Below are 19,586 nucleotides of genomic sequence, written 5' to 3' on the forward strand. Positions count from 1 at the left end.
AGTTACATGGGTAAGTTTAAGTTCATTCCACTGCAACTGAAAGGGAAGTGCTGAGAAACCGTAATCAGCAGTAGCAGGAAGGGAAAAAATTGAGACCACCTTTTCCTTTTACCTTGTTTACCTGGGCATAATTTTATACCTGTCTCACTTTGCCACTCAGCCTGTCATCAGAAGGTAAAGTGACAAAAGGCTTCTACTAAAGTGAACGGCAGAAACAGAAAGAATCCTGGAAAGAAACAATATACTTTTGGCTGAATAGTAACAAAACAAGAGAGCAGGTTTTAAGAGCGTTTCATTAAATCAGTGTGTGACTCTATTGTAAAGAAGACCATGGCATTCATGACTTTACAGTGTCAAAAACTAAGGTCTTGCCTCTACAGTATCCTGCCAACACTACCAGCAAGGTCCTGTGAAGATTACAGAAAGGGTTGAACTTCTGTGACTCAGTTGCAAGCTAATGCATTAACTCAAAACCTATTGTCAGTGAATGATGCCTTCTGTTGTCAGTGACTGATTTCTCCTTTATCAGGTTTTCATGCTCCAACCATGTCCTGGCCAGTGGCAGGGACACTTATGATCGAACCAACGGAGTCTGAAGACAAGGCAGAGCTGGACAGATTTTGTGATGCAATGATCAGTATTAGGCAGGAAATTGCTGAAATAGAGGAGGGCAGGATGGACCCCCAAATTAACCCACTAAAGGTAAAATGGCACGTAGAGCCATCTAGAGTTACCAGCATCAGCTCAGCCCCAAAAACTTAAGGAAGACTACGTGATCTGGCTTCCTGGTCTTTTGGTACTCTCAAAGATAACTGTGTACAACAGTGAACACGTGACCTTATTGAAATTTGACTTTTTTAGGAGCCTTAAACTTCTTCCAATTTGAATTTTGGCTTTTGCAAAGCAGGAGTTTTGCCTCTTCTGACAGACCAGAGGAAGTTCTTTATGCCAGCATGTGATATACAATTTTTGAGGCCATCTCAAAGTGGCAAAGTATAGAAGCTTATTTATCTGGTTTAAGAAGGGGAGTGGAATGACTTTAAAACTAACAGTAAAATAATTAATTATTTTAGCAACTGCAACACAGAACTGCTGTAAGCTCATGTTCTGTCCAGCTTTTGTAATGTACTGACTTGTTATGTTTTGAGTGTATTTAGTGAAAAGCTGGAAGTATATTCAAATGTTGGGTAGTATCTTCAGGTAAACTGAAAAAACCAAAACAAGCCAAAAACAGATACTGATTTGCTTCCTGTTTTAAATGTGCCTTTTTTACCCCAGATAAATGCTATTCTAAAGAGTCTCCAGACAGTAATTATTTGATAATTATTACAGATTAGTTTAGTAACTTCATGTCCTAACATGTCTTTTTGCTTGTAGATGTCACCACATACATTGAACTGTGTCACTTCTTCCAAGTGGGATCGTCCTTATTCCAGAGAAGTGGCAGCATTCCCACTGGTAAGTAAATAATAGGATCCTAGTGCCTCAATGGGCCAGTTGGAGATGAAATAATCTCGGAAGAATAAAAACATCAGACCCGTTTTTGCTGCTGCTCAGTTTTTATCTGCATGAGCTCTGCAGCAGTTGCATGAGTTTTGTTTCCCAAGACACGGAAAAAAAGTCTCTACACTTGAAGTACAAACTTAGGTTTCTAAACCTTGGCACTTTGATAATTGGATCTTCCTATTGGAAACAGCAGGTTCAGTTCTGACATTACTGCACCAGCAGTTCCCAGTAGAGAGTCCCACATCCTGACAATTAGAGGTCTGCTCCAAGAGGCAGAGTCAGGGTGGGGCAAGCCACACCTCTGTAACACATCTGCAGAGGTCAGCTTGGAGCTGGATACATCAGATTTCTTCAGACCACAACATAAAATTGCCTCCACAATCTTAACAGCTAAATATATGTGTCAGTGATTTTTCTCACCTAAAAATTAATTGCATCTTATTTTATTGGTACTTGCTGTTTCAAAGAGGAATAATTGAACTGCACCTGAGAAGTCTGCTCCCTTGTTTTATGTATTACAACTACAGCACAGATGTTGGTATTCTCCTCTGCTTTTCCTCAGTTCCTGTCTATAAGACAGTAACTCAAAGGGTCATAGTTTTCTTTTATCTCATGGAAACTGCTTCTGTGCAAGCATTTAGGAAGACATACTTAAATTTTCACTGAAGTTTAACTACTCTTTCCATCGCCAACTCTGTTATACTTGCTTGCTAAATTTCAAGGGCTGCAAATGGATTGCAGTATGACCTCACTTATTTAAAAAAATCCCACTTTCCCAGCATTTGTCATTCTTAAGGCTTCTAATGTCTGTTACAACTGTGTAGATTTCCTCGGCAGAAAATTTAAAATAGTTGGGTTTTTTTTTTTTTTTTTTCCTTCTGTACTTAGCCATTTGTAAAGCCTGAAAGCAAGTTTTGGCCCACGATTGCACGCATTGATGACCTCTATGGAGATCAGCATCTGGTTTGTACGTGCCCACCGATGGAAACCTACGAATCTCCCTTTTCTGAACAGAAGAGAGCATCTTCATAAGCCTGCCTTGAGCTGCCTGGATTTCTGAGTCTGTCAGGAGGGTGGCCTCCTCCTCCCAGACCTGATTGGGGATATATACTGTGTATATTCTGGATAATCACCATCTTTGTTAATTGAATCACTGCTAGTTAAAATGTAAATACAATCAGTGCATTAACTGTAAACAAACAGTGATTGTTCACAAGCAGTTGATGTTGAAGTTGCCTGGATTCAGCATTTTGTCAGTTTTGTGGTAAAATTTTAACAATTAACAGCCTATTTGCAAAGTGGCATGGAAGACGTGGTTTAAGTAGAAAATTTGCATAGGGCAATAGTAATGAATATTAACTGCAGGAGTAATTGTTTATATTTTGTAAAAAAAGATGAAGTAGATTGTTTAATTTACTTCATGTATTACCACTGGCATTGCTAGTGTTAATATTTCATACTGTTTTTTTTTACCTACCAATGTTAGTACTCTAATAAAAATGTTCAGAATTTTAAGTGTTTTCATGTTCTGGGTTTTAACTTTCCAGTTGGATTTATCCAACAAAGCAGTACTATAGAGCATGAGTTCTGATTTGCTAGAATTGCCATAGGAGAAACAGATTTTACACAAGGCAAAATACTGGCAGAGATAAATATTGAAATGAATCTCTGGTATTTTTAAAATAAGGTAGAATGTTAAGTTTTATTAAATCAGTAAAAAACTTAACTTTATCTACATCACGTCAGTTTCTCCTTGTAGTTCCATTTAATCCTCTCCTCTTATTCTGGAGAAGGCATGAAACAGATTTTCTAGCAGACTGTAAACTGCTTAGTATGAGTTGGAGCTTGTCCAACACATTATTCTCTTTCCACAGTTTCTCAAATATCTTACTTTAGATACTGTCTTTGGTTTATAGGGTGCACTCAGACTGCCTTGTTTTGTCATGTAAGTTTGTGTAAAAACAGCCTTAACTCTCTCCCTCCAAGAATACCAGCAACACCCTGGGATGGAAGCCCTGCCAGGACACACAATGCCACATTCAGTCACTCGGTTGCCAGCACGCAGGCCTTAAACTGCTGGAGCCTCTTCTAATCTGTTCCCAGACAAACTCATAAAAAACCTGCTGCTCTCACCAGTCACACAGACCAACCATGCACATTACATTGAGTACATCTGAAAGGAACCTGAGGGCTGGTCTGTGCAGAGCCACTTGTGTTTGATGCAAGTGAGCATCCCTGTAAAGGAGCATTCACTCAGCCACACAAAGCAGGGTTTTGGTGAATGAGGAAGCAGGTGCTGGGAAAACACTCAAGACTGCACTTGAGTGCAAGGTTTTCCACCTTGGAACCAGCACCTCTTCTTGAAGGGCAACCTGCACACTCATGCCTGGGAGCTTGCTTTGAAGTGACAACAGATGAGGCCAGTGCCCACACTATTTTAAGTACTGCATTTCTGTGCCTGTTACAGTGGAAGCTCTGGGACTATCAACTCCTGTATGACTTCAGTGGAAGCTTTAACTACACAAAGACTGCAGGAGAAGGGAGACAGGAATGGATTTCAATAAAGAAATCTTAGCTTAGAGACCAGTTCTGATGTGAAAAGCTGCACTTACGTCCTAAAATGTCTAAATACATAGTGACAAAAATTAGAACATTATACTCTGGAATTTAGGATTGAAAAAGGCATCTTTGCATAGCTACAGATACAGCACTAGAAGTGTAAAAAACTATGATCAAAAAACACTCCAAACTTGTAATGGGGGGGGAAGGACAGTCTTTCTGCATTGCCAGCCTACCTCCACAAAGCCTCACCAAGCTACCTGGATGTTTGTTAATGGCAGTTTCATGTCACTAGCTAGTGACTGTCACTGAAGACGTGTTAAAAAATAATCAGGGTATGTATTTTTATTTAAAGCAGATAATCTCCCATTGTTGACCTCAGGCTGACCAATTTATATCATCAAAAGCTATTCAATGGAAAAAGGCATTAGAAGGGGTAAAATACTTTGCAGCACTCAGCTGTCAAGTAAAAAGCCACAAGACTTGTGTGCTCACTGCACAGATGCAAAGATCATTACAAAGGTAAAATTACATCAATTTTCCACATAAAATACTGAGCTACCATCTTGTAAAACACAGACGTTCAACAGGATGTAAGAATCTATCTAGAGCTCTTTCAAACTGCTTAGCACTGATACCAGCTCGCTGAATGAACAAAGGCTGAACCCTTATTCTAGTAATCACAGAAAAAGCTAAGGAGTTATAAGCAATTTAAATTTTTTCCATATATGACTAGAGAAATAGTACGAGTATTATGTTTTTTGGATACCAATGACATCCTAAGCAGAATGGGAGAGAGAGAGAGAAGTTACTTTGGATAAAGTGACTAAGCCATTAAGCAATTCAACCTGCTGCCATAAAAAAACCACACTGCTGCTGGTTTGTTACTGCACCATGCTAAGGGCAAGATCATAAATTACTCAGAATTAAATACATACTTCCATATGTACTTCTATAAATGCCTATTTTATAAGCTACTGGATGTCATTTCAGCCCTGTGCCTCTTAGGAGAATTTCTGAATAACCTGTGGGGGGCACCCAAAGCTCCCACAGCAAGCTGGCTGCAGGACAAGGAAGGGCAGCCTCCAACTCCACTGCATGGATGGAGCAGTAACAAGATTCCCTTAAACACTCAGCAGGCAGCAGAGAAGCCACATAACAGCCACTCTCACAGAGTGTGAGCCCGTGAGTATCAATGTCAGGTTGGGCTTCTTATGCAAGCCCACCTAAAGAAAGCACTGAGTAATTTGGAAAAATAAAAAATAAAAAAAAAAGCATATAAAGATCTTATAAAGTAAGTGGATAATAGTAAAAAAAAATTAGCAACTTTCTGAATCATAAAATATTTAATAAGGTATATGTTTTGGTGGGATATATTGGATATAAAATTTCACAACATGAAGCGGTTTGAACCCTTTCCAAGCTAGCACTGCCTTCAATGCTGTGTAGATGTATTGCCATTGATACAAGACCTACTAAAAGCATACAGTTAACTAATACAGAAGTGGCTTTTTTTATATGAAATATTTTTTACACAACTAGAGTGTCTTGAATACTCTTGTTAAGTGCAAAAAACACAGATCACTTCACACTAATGCAGCAACAATGCATTCATATTGTTCTCATTAGTCATTAGTAGTCAACTTGCATAAGATACAAGAAAAGCACAAGGAAGCTCACAAAAATAGACTAAAAATCAGCCTTTTCTTGCAAAAAAATACAGCATAATAGAACAAAAAGACAAAAAAGGATTACGCACACCACAAAATTTGCTGTTCTTTAATCCAGCTGGTGTAAGTGCTGATTCTAGGGTTTTTTTGCTGTTTTTTGTGGGTTTTTGTTTTGGGTTTTGGGATTTTTTTTTGTGTGTGTGTAAATCAAACCACGTGGACCAGGCACAACTAATATTCAGGAGGCAGTGTGTAGCTAAAACTTCACTAGCATTTTGATATCCCCATGATTTTTTTTTCCTCTGTCCTGAGGTAGTTACAAAAAAAACCAAATCATAAATTAAGCATCAGCTAGGCCAGTAAGAGCTGAGGCTTTTCTTTTATTTTTTTTTTTTTTCTTCAAAAACTATTATTTTAACTGGCCAAAACTACCCTTGATGTTAAAAGCCCAGAATTGGAGTTCTCTCTACACCAAAAAAGATGGCTATGAGGGGCAGAGGGTTAGTTGCTTCAAAGTGTGACATGTATTGAGTCCCTTCAAGCCAGCTGGTCCACTGTTGGATTTCCCATGTTTATTCTCCTTTACTCTCTGTAAAGTCACTGGGAGAAGAAGAGAAGGATCTGAGCACATCATCGTCCTTTACTGTATCCGGGGAAGAACTGGTCCAGTAGTGTCTGCAGGATCTTGTTGGGGACCATGGTGTACCCCTTCCCCAGGTCATAGCGGCAGGCAGGGCAGGTGAAGACCTCGGCTCTGAAGGAGCGCTGTAAACAGCTCTGGGACACACAAGGACAGAGAAGGGAACTGTGAGAATGGTGCTTCAGACTCACAGCTTCTTCACCAGCAAAAACTAAGGAATCACTATAAAGCCAAAGACACCATCCGTTGTACCACCAGGAAAAAAAAAAAAAAAAAAAAAAAGGAAGTCATTACCAAGCCCTCTGGTGCCTAACGCTGCCTCTGAGATTAAAGTGTCCTGAGAAAAGAACTCCCGCTCTGGGCTGGGAAGTGAGGCACCGAATTTCAGAGGAATTGACACAAACCACTACTGAGATGTCCCTTTCATTCCCAATAGTGCCTTCCGGCCAACCAGTGCAGCTTCCTTCTTGCTCCACAGGGAGACTGCTGCAGCTTTCCAGACTTTCAGTTTAAGAGGAAGGTGAGCATACCAGGTATGTTGTTAGTGTAAGAATCCCCATCTTCCTAAGCAGAAGAGATTCAGTTTAGCCTTAAAGACTTAATGAGAGGAACACAATCTCCAAGATACCTGCATTAGCTCTGTCCTCCTTCCTATGCAACCACAGCAACCTGCAAATAGCCCAAGTATGTGAGCTGAATATCAGAAATTTATCAGCAATAGCAGCCTAATATCAAACTATTCCTTACAATTTTAACTGGATGTTATTTTGTGTTCACAAATATTTACTGACCACATTCTGTATTTTCTGAGTTTGTTGCCAGTCAGCTTTCTCTTCTCCATTGCTTTCCAATTTCTGTAATTCTAAATTTTAACCCCTTCATAATAATTTTTATTCACTTTAAGGGGCCACAATCATTCTGTGTGTGCAGGCCATTCATAACAACCCAGTAATTTTTACTGAAGCTGTACATTTTTTCTTCAACAGTAAACTTACATTATTGAATATTGTAGGGGGGTTATAACAGCCTGAGTCCTTCTAGGCTCTTAGGCAGAAATACGAGGTATTTAGGCACAGTTCCAATATGCACAATTCTGCACATGATTCTCTGCACCCCTGTGCTACAAAAATTAACTCCAGTACAAATGGGTTTCCAAACTCTTTAGATTCTTGTCAAGATTTTAAGATACATGAGCCACAAATGGACTTCTGTGACCCTTCTACCAAACAAAAAGTGTGACAAGAATAGTAAGATTTACTCCAAATAATACCAACTAATTCTCTTGTATTTACCCCTCATTCTTGCTACACCTCTTATTAAGAGTGCTAAACAATTATAAAATCTGGTTTTATTCTGTAACTATGTAAAATTAAATTATTTTTACTGTACCAACATCTAGCTACTGGACCAAACCAGCCCCTTACTTAATTCCACCGAATGCAAGGGAATGACAGGACTGGTAAATTTCACTCATTATGTCTATCAGGGACTATGCTAAATCCACTTGTACTCTTTATTACATAAAATTAAGGTTACACAGCAATCGCTGAATGCAAACCTGCTGCATGTTTCTGTTCAGTACTTTAGGCAATAATTACTGTCTTTATAAAATACATGTATGGCTCTAGTGATTTGTGTCTCAGAGCCAAGGGAACAGCCTAGAGAAATATTGAATTTATTCTTACTTTGCAGACATTGTGGAGGCACTCTGTTGTCACTGGTTGGTAAACCAGCTCCTGGCAGCAGACACACATAAAGGATTGTTCCAGTTTCTTCAGAAAATTCTAGGGTAGGGCAATGGGGTAAAAAAAAAAAAGACAAATTCTTTTACTGTTCTTGTAAAAACAACTCATTATATAAAGATGATGAATTTCCAGAAGTTCTCTAAGTCCTCAAAATCCATCAGAGCAGTTTTCTAAAAGTAACCAGGGAGCAGGTCTGTGACTGCTTAATTGTCCTGCTCTTCCACAAATCAGAGAACTCATGTTTTAAAGATTAGTTACTTGCTGGTATGACTATTGTTACATAATTAAACAGACCAGAGGGCCCCTCATGCCTGAATCTCAGCTTAGGTTAGAATTTAGAAAAATTGTGTTAAGTAACTGCTGCTAGAAATTCGCATGTCCCTGGTAGATGTCTGCTTCTCTGGCAAGGGAACAACTTCTGCAAAGGAAACCACTTCTGCACCCCCTCCTGTGCTTATGGATTATGGCTACCTTCATGGCTTCTCCTCAGGCCAAATTCTCTGCAGTGTGTAAATCAACCTCCCCAGATTTTAAATCTTCTCAAGGCATCTCTGAGGAGTCTCAAGATGAACTTGTATCAGGTGTTTTACACACATAAGCAAGCTCATCTCTGGCATGTCAGTGATCTCCAAATACCTCAAGAATACAAGCCCAGGTATAGAAATCTACAGGTAGTAAAAATATTGCTCTTTGTAGTAATTTTTAAAACACCAGATATATGTTAAACCACATCTTATTTAGTTAAAGGAGAAGGTTATTATTTCAAGCAGAAAGATACATATTTTCACAGTAGCCACCCAAAGCTACTGTTGCCTTTGGTGACAAACAAAGGGAAATCTTAGCAAAATTGTGGGTAGGAATCTGTAGAAAAATTACCTCTCAGTAACTTAACCACTTTTAAATTACTGTTTTCTCCTTTTCACAAACCAGTATCTCTATTGTCTGTCATCATGCACAGATTTAAGAGCTCTAATTCCTTCTAGCCATTACAGACACTGGATACAAGACAGATAATGGAGAATAACTTTACAGTCCTACGTAAAGACAATTGCAGCAGCATTATAGCAAAAATTATAACTAAAGTTATAGATGCTTTTCCTGTTACAGAAACACTATACGCAGCCACCAGTAATTCTCAAATAAACTAATTATATCCATTTTCAGATATCCATTTTCCAACCAAGGGTTTGATTTTCACTGACTTGAGATCTATCAAGTTATTTTAACATCTTAGTGCCTTGATGTCCTGAGCAAAAGAGCTGAAATAACTTTGCACTTGACATCAGTATGACTAAGTACACAGAAAGATGCTGTATTTCAGGAGATACTCCTTTTGTGGACTTTTTATACTAGTGACTATAGCCTCTTCAATCTTGAGCTATTGTTGCTATGTACTTGACATTTAGAGGAAAAAAAAAAGTATTTTCTCCCTTACTTGAGGTTCCTTAAGGTCCTTACAAAGCTAGATAACATAGATCTGGATGAAAATTTTTCATTTCACATCTAAATCTGAAGATGAAATACCTTCTATGTTCTTAAATACAATAAACTAGCTGTATTTTTTTCTCAAAATTATTTACTCTCTAAACACAAAGTAGTGGCCAGAGCCATCTTTCTTCATATCTGATTCCGTGCTTCAGGACAGCACAAAAATACATTATTAATTTCAGAGAAAACACACTCCCTTCAAAAATGAAAAGACCAAAAAAAAGCCACTTCTAACTTAAAAATGTTTCTAAGCAAGAAAAGATGGCTATTATACAGGTGTAAACTTAGCATGACACCAACAGCAAACTGTACAAGCAAGGACTATTCACTTGAAATATAAGTCTTAGAAATAAAAATAATGCTAGACACAGTCTAAGTAAAGAAAAAATTCAACAAGCAAACCAGGTTTTAAGAACGACTCAAGATTTCTCCTAGCAGTCTGAAGAAATGGCAAACATTAAAAAATTTGCATGCAGCAAACATACTGGTCCTTCCTTAAGAGAAGCAAGCACTTCATCCCACAGTTTCTGGTTCATACAGTCTTCTCTAATCAGCCATTGCTGCTCTTGGGTCAGCTGGAAAGCCTCTCCTTTCCCTCCATCTCCCATCCTCATGGCTTTGGGTGTATTCGTAGGTTCCTCTATACCTGCTTAAGATTATGACCAACAGATGCAGTAACAGAGTAGGGTGTTAGTCTGAGCTAATGAAAGGGGAAGACAAAACTGTTTCTAGAAGGCTGAAACATGGATTACATTCATGAAATGAAGCAACCAAGTCCCTGCTCCAGCTCCTTCTGTTCCACAATGTTTTGGACTGCAGCACACAGCTGCATTAAAGATCCCTGCACTGCCAATCTACTACAGAACATGTGCCTATCAGCTTACATTAGTATCACAGAATCACAGAACGACAGTATTCCAAAAAACTTCACAGTTCTGCAAAGTTTTCATGCTACTGGTGTAATAAACGTAACATGACAAACTTTGCTGAATGCTAAAAAAGTAAAAAGAAGTAAACAGAAGTACCATTATCAATTGTCCTTTTCTGGTTTCCATTACTCTGGCTGGCTGGTTCCTGTTTGACAGTGAGCCTCTTAACCTTGTCTTTCTTCTCCTTACTAGCCATGGCTTCCAAATAACCTTCTGGATACTAAAAAAAAAAAACCACAAACCAAAACATACATATTGAAACAGTTAAAAATACTTTTTAAAACCGTACCTGATAGAGAAAACATGTACATTAGTACCTATTACTAAGAAAGTGTGGTCAAGTCAAATAATCTAACCCAGACTGGACTGTGTTAGAAGGAACCCAGAGCCATATCTATTCCCTTGCAACTACACAGATGAGTTAGGCAAGGCTGGAGATGGTGGAATGCTGTAAGATAAAACTGTTGCCTTGGTGAGAACAGAAACAAGTATGTTAATTCCTTCCATCTTTCATGGATTCTGCAGTACCCAAGTCCTCATGGTCAGTTTAGTTCTGTGCCTGAAAAGAAACTCCTCAGTCATGCAGAGAGAAAAATACATAGAAACGCTCAGTTTTTTCAGTTTCTCAGATGGATTCAGCTGCAACAATAGTCTCTTGTAGAAATTCATCCCAAAGGATGACAATACTGGATTGAAACTCTGAATTTTCCAATCCTTACATGCAATGCAATTCACTGCCAAGGCAGAAAGCTTCATCTACTGTTCCTTCTGCTCTGTTGCTACTACAGGATTCTTCCTGTCTGCAGATAAACTGCAGTGGTTTGGGGCATTAAATCCTTTCACAGCGAAGTACCAGAGGAAAATGTGGCTATAATTTAACTGATGCCTATTCGGGGAACCTGTTTCCTGGAACTGAGAATAAAAACAATCCTGAGGGTCCTGATTCAAACCTGTACACTCAGACCCAGTTTCTTTGATCGCTCCATTCCTTCTGAAGTCCAAGGTGCAGGCTCGATGTCATCTCTCCTCAGAAGGTAGCGCCAAACTAAAAACCCACACTTTCCAATTTCCGGCCAATATTTCACCACCTAAAGAACAATATAAAATTACTGCCATTATTTTATCACAAGCCAAACAAACACATATAGTCATACTTCAACTGTTCAAGAAGAAATGAGAACATTAAGTTAGGCATTACTGTTCTTCTGCAGCTCTTCCCTTAGGCACAAAATTTTAGGTTCTTTTTATAAATACAGTGCTCTTAAAAGGCACGCACATTTATTTCAGATGCTAAGAAATCATTAAATGCACAAAGTGCTGAGACACAGATGAAAAAATGAGGAAATAATTTGATGTCCAGAGATGAATGTGACTCAGTAAGCCCATATAAAGGAGCTTGCACATTCACCTTTATATATCCTACTGTGAGTGATGTCCTATTATTACCGCTCCGAATAATTTTATTTCAGTTCTCTGCAGAATAAGATAAGGCTAAAAAGCTACGATGGAGAAAAAAATATTTCTTTTAAGTATTGACAAAGAATGTGGAACGTAACATATATGAGACTTTTTAAAACAGCTGAAGAAAAGTGTTATGTTGCACTCAGCAGAAATCAGAATACCTTGTAAATGCCATCATATCTGTTGCCCTCCTCTGGAGCATATTTGCTGATTCGCCGTCCTTTTGAACTGCGAACTACTCTGACTGGCTTACCAGCTCTCCAGTTCTTAGACTCTGCTCCATTTTTGTCATCCAGTGGGGCATCACAGTTAAGGGCCAGTGCCCTGGAAAGAGATTTAAAACCTTCATAAACTAGCCTGCTTCACACAACAGATCATTGAGAATTAATACATCTGACATACCAATCTTGTACAATTATGCCTTATCAAGCAGCATAGAACTCTTCAGTGTATTCTTTTTAACAAGTGCAGAACTGATGGAAGCCATGAGGTGCATGTTACCATGTATGGTAAGAAAAAAAAAATGGCAACATGAAATATATTGCCATCATGGTTCCAGATGAAAGCTGAGCTGAAAGTGCTAAATAAAACAAACCAATTCTGAAACATGGATTACATTCATGAAATGAAGCAACCAAGTCCCTACTCCAGCTCCTTCAGTTCCACAATGTTTTGGACTGCAGCACACAGCTGCATTAAAGATCCCTGCACTATCTATTAAATTAATAGATTTAATATTCCTTGTCTATGAAGATAAGGCCTTCCTAAATAGCATTGAGGATTTTAAAAGAAAATTATGCTAAAAGTCAAGCTTTCCCTATCTCTAGTCTCCATTAACTACAGATTTTAAGGCTGTTTAATTGTGTATACAAGAGTAACAAATATGATGAAAAACACTATAGAGAAAAAAGTACAAAATTACTACTCTAAAAAAATCTAAGTAACTCACATCTCACACATAATACAGATATTTCTCAGAGCAGGAGTTAATCATAGTAGCTAACTCAAGGACAAGCTTTATCCAATTTATACCTTTATCCACTATCTACATGAAACCCTCTTCTGGAAAGCTGGAGAAAGACAGGAGGAATACCTACTACACCAAGCTGCCAGAACGAGCCATCATTTTAATGCCACAGCTGAGTGGACTAGGGGTGGGAAACACTTCAAAATCAGACTCAAACCAAACCACGGATCTCAGAATAGAAGAAACAGTATGTTTCATAAACAGCCAGAGGCCAAATATGAAACCCACACTGTACAGAATGGTAAGACACGAGCATACAGTGCTGTTCTCCAAGTTGTTTCTTACATAAAAACATAACTTAAAGCTGAAAAATATCTGGACAAGCAAAACACACATTCAGCTACATAGAACTATCATAATTTTCAGTATGACAGTGCTTGAAAAGTTGTATCAAAATCAGTAACTGAGGACAGCACCAAGCATACAAGCACTTGAAAAACTACAAGACCAGCTTTGCCACTTCTCATTTTTTAAAACCAGACAAATGCTGAGATGCAGAATTCCAGTTTTTAATTCTGTTTCCTAAAGCAAGCCTGCTCTGTTCACTAAATATCCTTGAAAACCTATTGCTTAAACCTACTTCCATCATCCTTTCCTCCTTGTTTATGTTCACTTCACATCCCCTCTTCTCTCCCTCCCTCCTTCCCTTTCTCATCAGCCTATTCAGCCTTTTCCTCCCTCTACTCTAAGCTTAAAATAATCCCCTTGCATTCTGCGTACAGCTACAGATATGTTTAGAAGCATACCTAGCAAAGAAAATATCTCAGGCAGTCTCAGCATCCCACAGGTATTAAGTGGTCAGTTGCATAACAGAGATTATGCTCTTAGAAATAGAGTAAGATGGAGAACTCTTTGTTCAGGCAGGCTTTTGGAAGACATAAAACCACTGTAAGCAGATGTCTAATTCATCTTTTGGACACATATTTCCTCTTTCAAGCACATATCTTTTCATAAAGCACTAATTCCTTTCTTTTAGTAGAAAACTACAATGGAAGAAAAGGCTAGCAAAATAGGAAAAAATTCTTCTAACATGGAAAAACAAACATTTTTTCTAGTAACATTTCATAATCAATTTAACCATTGAAGAAGAATAGAAAACATCCACTGAGGAGTTTTGACATACTTCTCATTATAGGAAATCAGAGTCCTCTGAAGGCAATTGTACAACAATTTCAACCAGAGACGTAACTACGAGCTCTACAAGCAATACTGCAACCTATTTCCATGAAGTGCCCATTTCTTTAAATAACCATAACACAATGCTTGATAAAATCTGATGTTTACAAAACTGAATTCAATGTACAGGAGTAAAGGAGTATAGCAAAATGTTACTTTTCAATAAAGCACTGCAACACAGCTCTTTGTTTGGAAATAGTTTTCAATTTCATCTTCAAAACTTACCTATTCATGTGTGTCAATGTCTGATCAAATGAATGCTCTCCAATCCTTTTATTGCCAGAAAGATCTCTACCTCCACTGCCAGTGTAAGTGAATTCATCCCCTCGATCCTGTGCAAGAAGATTATCCTTTGTTGTAACACTTCAAACTAAAGAAACTCTATTTTTAAAAAAATGCAATTTCATTTGCTCTGTGTACTCTGATGGAGAAAAACTATCATCCAAGGCATGGAAAGATGTGTTTTTAATTTCAGCATCACTGACCTTTTACAGTAGTTGTGCCAACACAAAGCTACTGCTCTGGATGGAACATATTACTCAGAATATTCTTACGAAAAAATTGCCTGTCTTAAAAAATCGTACTTTTGCATCTTAAAAAAAACACTGTTGAGGAGAAAAAAATCTGAGGATGGAAAAACATTCTATCAAGTGGTCACTTGCTCTAGAAATGCTTGTAAATATATAATACCAGGGATGGATCACTTCTGCTTGTAAGTACTAACGGCTCTGCCTTACATGCAGGGCAGGTGCTTAATGCAGTAACAGAGCCAGCTCTTCTGAACTAGAAAGAGCTTCAGTTCATTTAGATTCACATTTTTTAAGTTCTACATATAATTCTCTTTGAAGCATGGTTAGTAACATTTTTTACTATGAACCTTAAAAATAGTCATAATCTAAATACATATAAGTAAAGCCAGTATTACAATTTTTGTTAGGAAATGGGTCATAGATATTAATATTGTTCCTAACAAATTCCAATACTTACAGAAATATATATATATTCTACAAGTATATTTAATATGATATCACCTTGGAGATCCAGATTTTGTACAAATCATGAAGCAACATGGTGTAGCAGATAAATACATAGTAGGAGTACAATGTTTATATTAATTTTTATAGCAAAAATCTGAACATACTTGTATGCAGTAGTAAAATTCAGTCAATTTCTTACCACTATTAAAAGTCTGACATTATTAAGGATCCAGTGCAAGACTGTTACAGATATTTCATGACTGACAATAGCAGAAAAAGAAAAAGTTAGAAAGAAATGTTGGTTGAACAAGACCATTGATTAATTACAGAAATTATATTTATTTTACTCTGTGTTGGGAAAACCTAACAGAAATTCTGCAGTATACAGAGTTATTTCTCACCCAAAATTTATCTAGACATAAGGTAAAATAAGGTATCATATAATTGAGCTATAATGAAGTGTTCAGCGATCACCAAGGCAAAAAAAATGCACTGATACACAAAGGTGGTTATGATAATAGTACTATGAGTGAGGATGAATTTACTTAATGAATCAGGCCTGTGAAAAAAAATTACATTTTAACACTAAGTAAAGAAGTATTGCCGAGTTCATAACATCAGAAAGAGGCATCTTGGAAAGTCATGAAACTGGAATGACTTGGGTTTCGTGAAAAAACCAAAAAAATGAATACATATTCATCGTGTGCCAGAGCCGGGGAAACTGCTGAGGTAGTTTTTTGACACACATGCAGAAATGAACCAAAACTGGAAGGTGATGTTCCCCTCTCTTTGGACACAAATTTTTAGACAAATATTGAAATAACATATGTAGAAAATGTTTAAAAAAAAAGACAGAAAAGCTACATATGTGAGCAGGAAAGAGAAAATTATTAGCAAAAAAAGACAGGTTCTTGACAAACTGTTTTATTAACAACTACGCAGAACAGCGTTCAGGAGAAAAAAGTACTCAACAGACTTCTTTTGGCAGAGGACACAAATATAAAACAAGAACACACAGACTTAAGCAAAAAAAAAACCCCCAAACCTCAAGGGAAAATGCAACAGTATTAATAATTAAATAATTATGAATTATCTGGAACTAGCTTCTATGGAAAATGAGTTAAATGTAAAAGGGCTAAAACCATCAACTATCCAGTATCTTCAGAGAAAGGCTGCGTTGTTTTCTGGGTGGGCACTAGGCAGAGGCAGACAGAAAACAGAGTGCTTGAAGAGAGAGTGTGGGTATAAGGCATCCAAGCTCTCCTCTTGGACAGATTCCACACTTAATAGGTTACATTTGCTTCTTTTAACTAACCAAGCATTCTGTGTCTAAATAGGCAAAAGTATATGGATTTGGGAGAAACTGAAAATCCAGGAGAAGGAAATGGAAAAGAAATGCAACAATTATGGAGTATAACTGTTACAGAATCAAATAATCAAATAATAATCAAATATATTAACACACACAACCCCAGAGCAAAGGAGGCTCATATCTGCTTTATTTCCCAGAATAACTACATTCACTTATTTCACATCAGATATATTAGATAGATAGATAGATAGATAAAGATTAGGGGGAACAAAGACACACAGTTCCTAGAATTAAATGACAGAGATCCTGCCATATAGGTTGCTGATCTGGACTGAATGACAAGAAATGGAAGGACATCTGAATTTGTGATAGGAGAGCAAGTCCTAAACAGGGAGAGAAACAAGAAAGCTCAGGAAAATACCTAAGTGCTTGTAGAGAGAGAACATTTAGAATGGCAAGAGTAAGTGATGCACAAACACAGAGTCCTTAAAATGGAGTAAGTGTGAGTATGAATACAGTCCATCCTGAGAGGTAGTGAAATGGGGATACTGGTAGTTTGGAGACCTGAAGGGGGACCTACAGAACTTGATTACATCGTGGTTATTGTGTTTTACTTTGAAAGCAAAGTATGACATGAATATCTACACAGCTTATTATTTGGGATCTTTTGATGATTAATGACTCATTAAAGCAGTTCCTCAGTAGCTTTCAGTTTGGAGTTTTCCTATAAACAATGCAGAATCTTCCTAACATCTGTAACAATTTTCAACTGATAGCCTGTGTGTAACAGGCAAAGGTGAAAAGCTATTTCTTTCTCAAGAGGATCAGAAAACAAAGCTTAAGATACTGATAGTGTTGTCAATTCTGCATTCAACAGTTAAAGAAAAGAGTTGGAAAAGGAGTTATTAGTCTGCATGTTTTCCTTTAAGAAACAAAATAATTTATAAAAAATGCAATTGAAAGTCTTTTTTTCCCCTTCTCTTCCTTTTTCCTGTCTTCTCCCCATTTTCTTACCTCAAAATATGTAATTCTGCCATTTCTCTTCTGCTTTCCACAGTTTAATTCAACTTCCTTGCAACAAAACATTCTTTCACAAGCTAGTAAGACCTTTGTTACTGCCTTCTCTTAATGCCTTCTGTATGTCTCTTTCTCTTATGTTGTCTCCATTAAGTTATTTCTTAACTCTCCTGTTTGTACAGTTTGATCATGTTATACAGCAAATGAATGTCAGCCACAGTAGCATTGACCAAGTATCTCATAAGGAGGCATTTGAGTGGAAGATGAGCCCAAAGCTCTAACACTATAAGCCACTCAGCCTCAGACATACAACATAAGCAGATGGTCATCTCTATTAAACCAAACTCCACTATTCCAATTTTGTTACGTAATGATATGTAAGTCTAACAGAAAATGGAGAATGAAAAAAGTAAGATTTTAAATTCCAGTGAAGTGTCCGACTGCATTATTTCTCTGGGTTGCCTTTAGGAAGCAACTGACAGGGGCATTGGCTACTTCAAGCTACTGAAATATCAGCTGTCTCAAAACAGCTCTCAATTATTTTCTCTTTCCATTAACACCTCTGGTGTTCATGCTCAAATTTCAAAGTTTGGTCCCAACACACACACAAAAACTGCATTTATTGATTGGTGAAATATGCTGCCATAAACACAAACATTTTCTAGATGAGCTTCAGGTGCTAGTCTGAACAAAAGAAAAAAAGTCCTATTGGCATTTTTGATACAAGAGATGCCAAAATTTCATGAGTTCATCAACCCTTAGATTCATCAGTTTCACCTATGTGAAGCATGATGAATAAAGGCTAAGATTTTGATTAAAAATAAAAAAAGCACTAAGCCTTTTCGAATGAACTTATTAAATCCAAGACAAGCATTAACTCCCAGACAGTTACATTTGAAAGGATTTTCTTCCCAAAGTAGTAGGGATACCTAAACCATGCCATCATTCATTTCCCTTAAAGTCTCACAAGTCTGCAGGTGCTAATAGAACTGGTGTATCTGCCCAATTTTATGATTCATTTTGTATAATTTCATGGTTCAGCACCGCAAAAAGATTCCAATTAAAGAGGAATGACATATTTCATTTACAAAGCAATACAAAGCCACTTGCACCAGTGCAGAGCTCAAATATATTATAATCAGTGTTTCTGAGTCTTTCCAGAAACCATCCTTGACATCAAGAGCCTGGCAGTATCATAGCACATTCCTCCATGATTAAAACATTTAACTATTTTACTGTTAGCCAGTCTGGATCTCTGAACAGCAAGACAGCTCCACAGATGGGAATAGTAGAAGGTGATCAACTCGTGAGGGAAGTTGCTCAACACTTGAAAAATAGGGTTGTGATCAATGGTGCAGGCTCTGTAGCTGGTGGGTTTTGCCAGGGGTCAGTACTGGGTGAAGTCTCGTTCAACATAATAAAAAAATGACCTGAAGGAAGAGACAGAGTATGTACTCAGCAAGTTTGCTGATAATGCAAAACTGTGAGGGGTGTCTGACACCCCAGAGGGCTGTGCTGCCATCCAGCTTGACATGGGCAGAGAGGAATCCAGTGAGTTCCAACAAGGGCAAATGTAACATCCTGTACCTGGGGTGGAAAAACCCCAGTTAGGGGGTTAGGGTTAGGGGCTAACCTGCTGGAACGCAGTCCTGAGGAGAAGGATCTTGAAGTCCTGGTAGACAGTAAGTTAACTATCAGCCAGCAATGTGTCCTTGTGGCCAATAAAGCCAATGGTATCCTGGGATTCATTAGGAAGGGTGTGGAGAGTAGGCTGAAAGGTCATCCTCCCCCTCCACTCTGCCCTGGTGAGGCCACAGATGGAATATTGCATTCAATTCTGGGTTGCCCAGTTCAAGAGAGGCAGGGAACTACTGATGAGAGTCCAGCAGAGGGCAAAAAAAGGTAATTGTGGAATGGAGCATCTCTCTTACGAGGAAAAGCTGAGAGAGCTGGGACTCTTTAGCCTGGAGAAGAGAAGGCTGAGGGAAGACCATACCAGTGCCTAAAGTATTTAGGGGGTGGGTGTAAGGAGGATGGAGTCAGACTCTTTTCAGTAGTACCCAGTGACAGGATGAGGGG

General features: G+C 38.0%; 2 protein-coding genes across 7 annotated transcripts in view; one reads left to right on the top strand and one right to left on the bottom strand.

Annotated features, from left to right (window-relative positions):
- Window positions 1-3,021, top strand: part of GLDC (glycine decarboxylase) — a 43,940-nt gene extending 40,919 nt beyond the window's left edge. For both annotated transcript variants that reach the window (XM_071731901.1, XM_071731902.1), the window contains 3 exons: window positions 530-702; window positions 1,378-1,458; window positions 2,395-3,021. In XM_071731901.1, coding sequence (XP_071588002.1) covers window positions 530-702; window positions 1,378-1,458; window positions 2,395-2,538 — 398 coding nt within the window. In that variant the 3' untranslated portion in view covers window positions 2,539-3,021. The remainder of the gene's footprint in view (window positions 1-529; window positions 703-1,377; window positions 1,459-2,394) is intronic.
- A 2,371-nt stretch (window positions 3,022-5,392) lies between these two features.
- The window catches only part of UHRF2 (ubiquitin like with PHD and ring finger domains 2), an 84,727-nt gene continuing 70,533 nt past the window's right edge, over window positions 5,393-19,586 (bottom strand). For 2 of the 5 annotated variants that reach the window (XM_071732068.1, XM_071732065.1), the window contains 7 exons: window positions 14,427-14,533; window positions 12,160-12,322; window positions 11,488-11,625; window positions 10,634-10,757; window positions 10,094-10,257; window positions 8,061-8,159; window positions 5,393-6,512 (listed from right to left, as the gene is read on the bottom strand). In XM_071732068.1, coding sequence (XP_071588169.1) covers window positions 6,366-6,512; window positions 8,061-8,159; window positions 10,094-10,257; window positions 10,634-10,757; window positions 11,488-11,625; window positions 12,160-12,322; window positions 14,427-14,533 — 942 coding nt within the window. In that variant the 3' untranslated portion in view covers window positions 5,393-6,365. The remainder of the gene's footprint in view (window positions 6,513-8,060; window positions 8,160-10,093; window positions 10,258-10,633; window positions 10,758-11,487; window positions 11,626-12,159; window positions 12,323-14,426; window positions 14,534-19,586) is intronic. The other 3 variants (XM_071732066.1, XM_071732067.1, XM_071732069.1) reach the window with 3 other exon arrangements.

This window comes from Heliangelus exortis, chromosome Z (genome assembly GCF_036169615.1).
Source record: "Heliangelus exortis chromosome Z, bHelExo1.hap1, whole genome shotgun sequence".
NCBI classification, from domain to species: Eukaryota; Metazoa; Chordata; class Aves; order Apodiformes; family Trochilidae; genus Heliangelus; species Heliangelus exortis.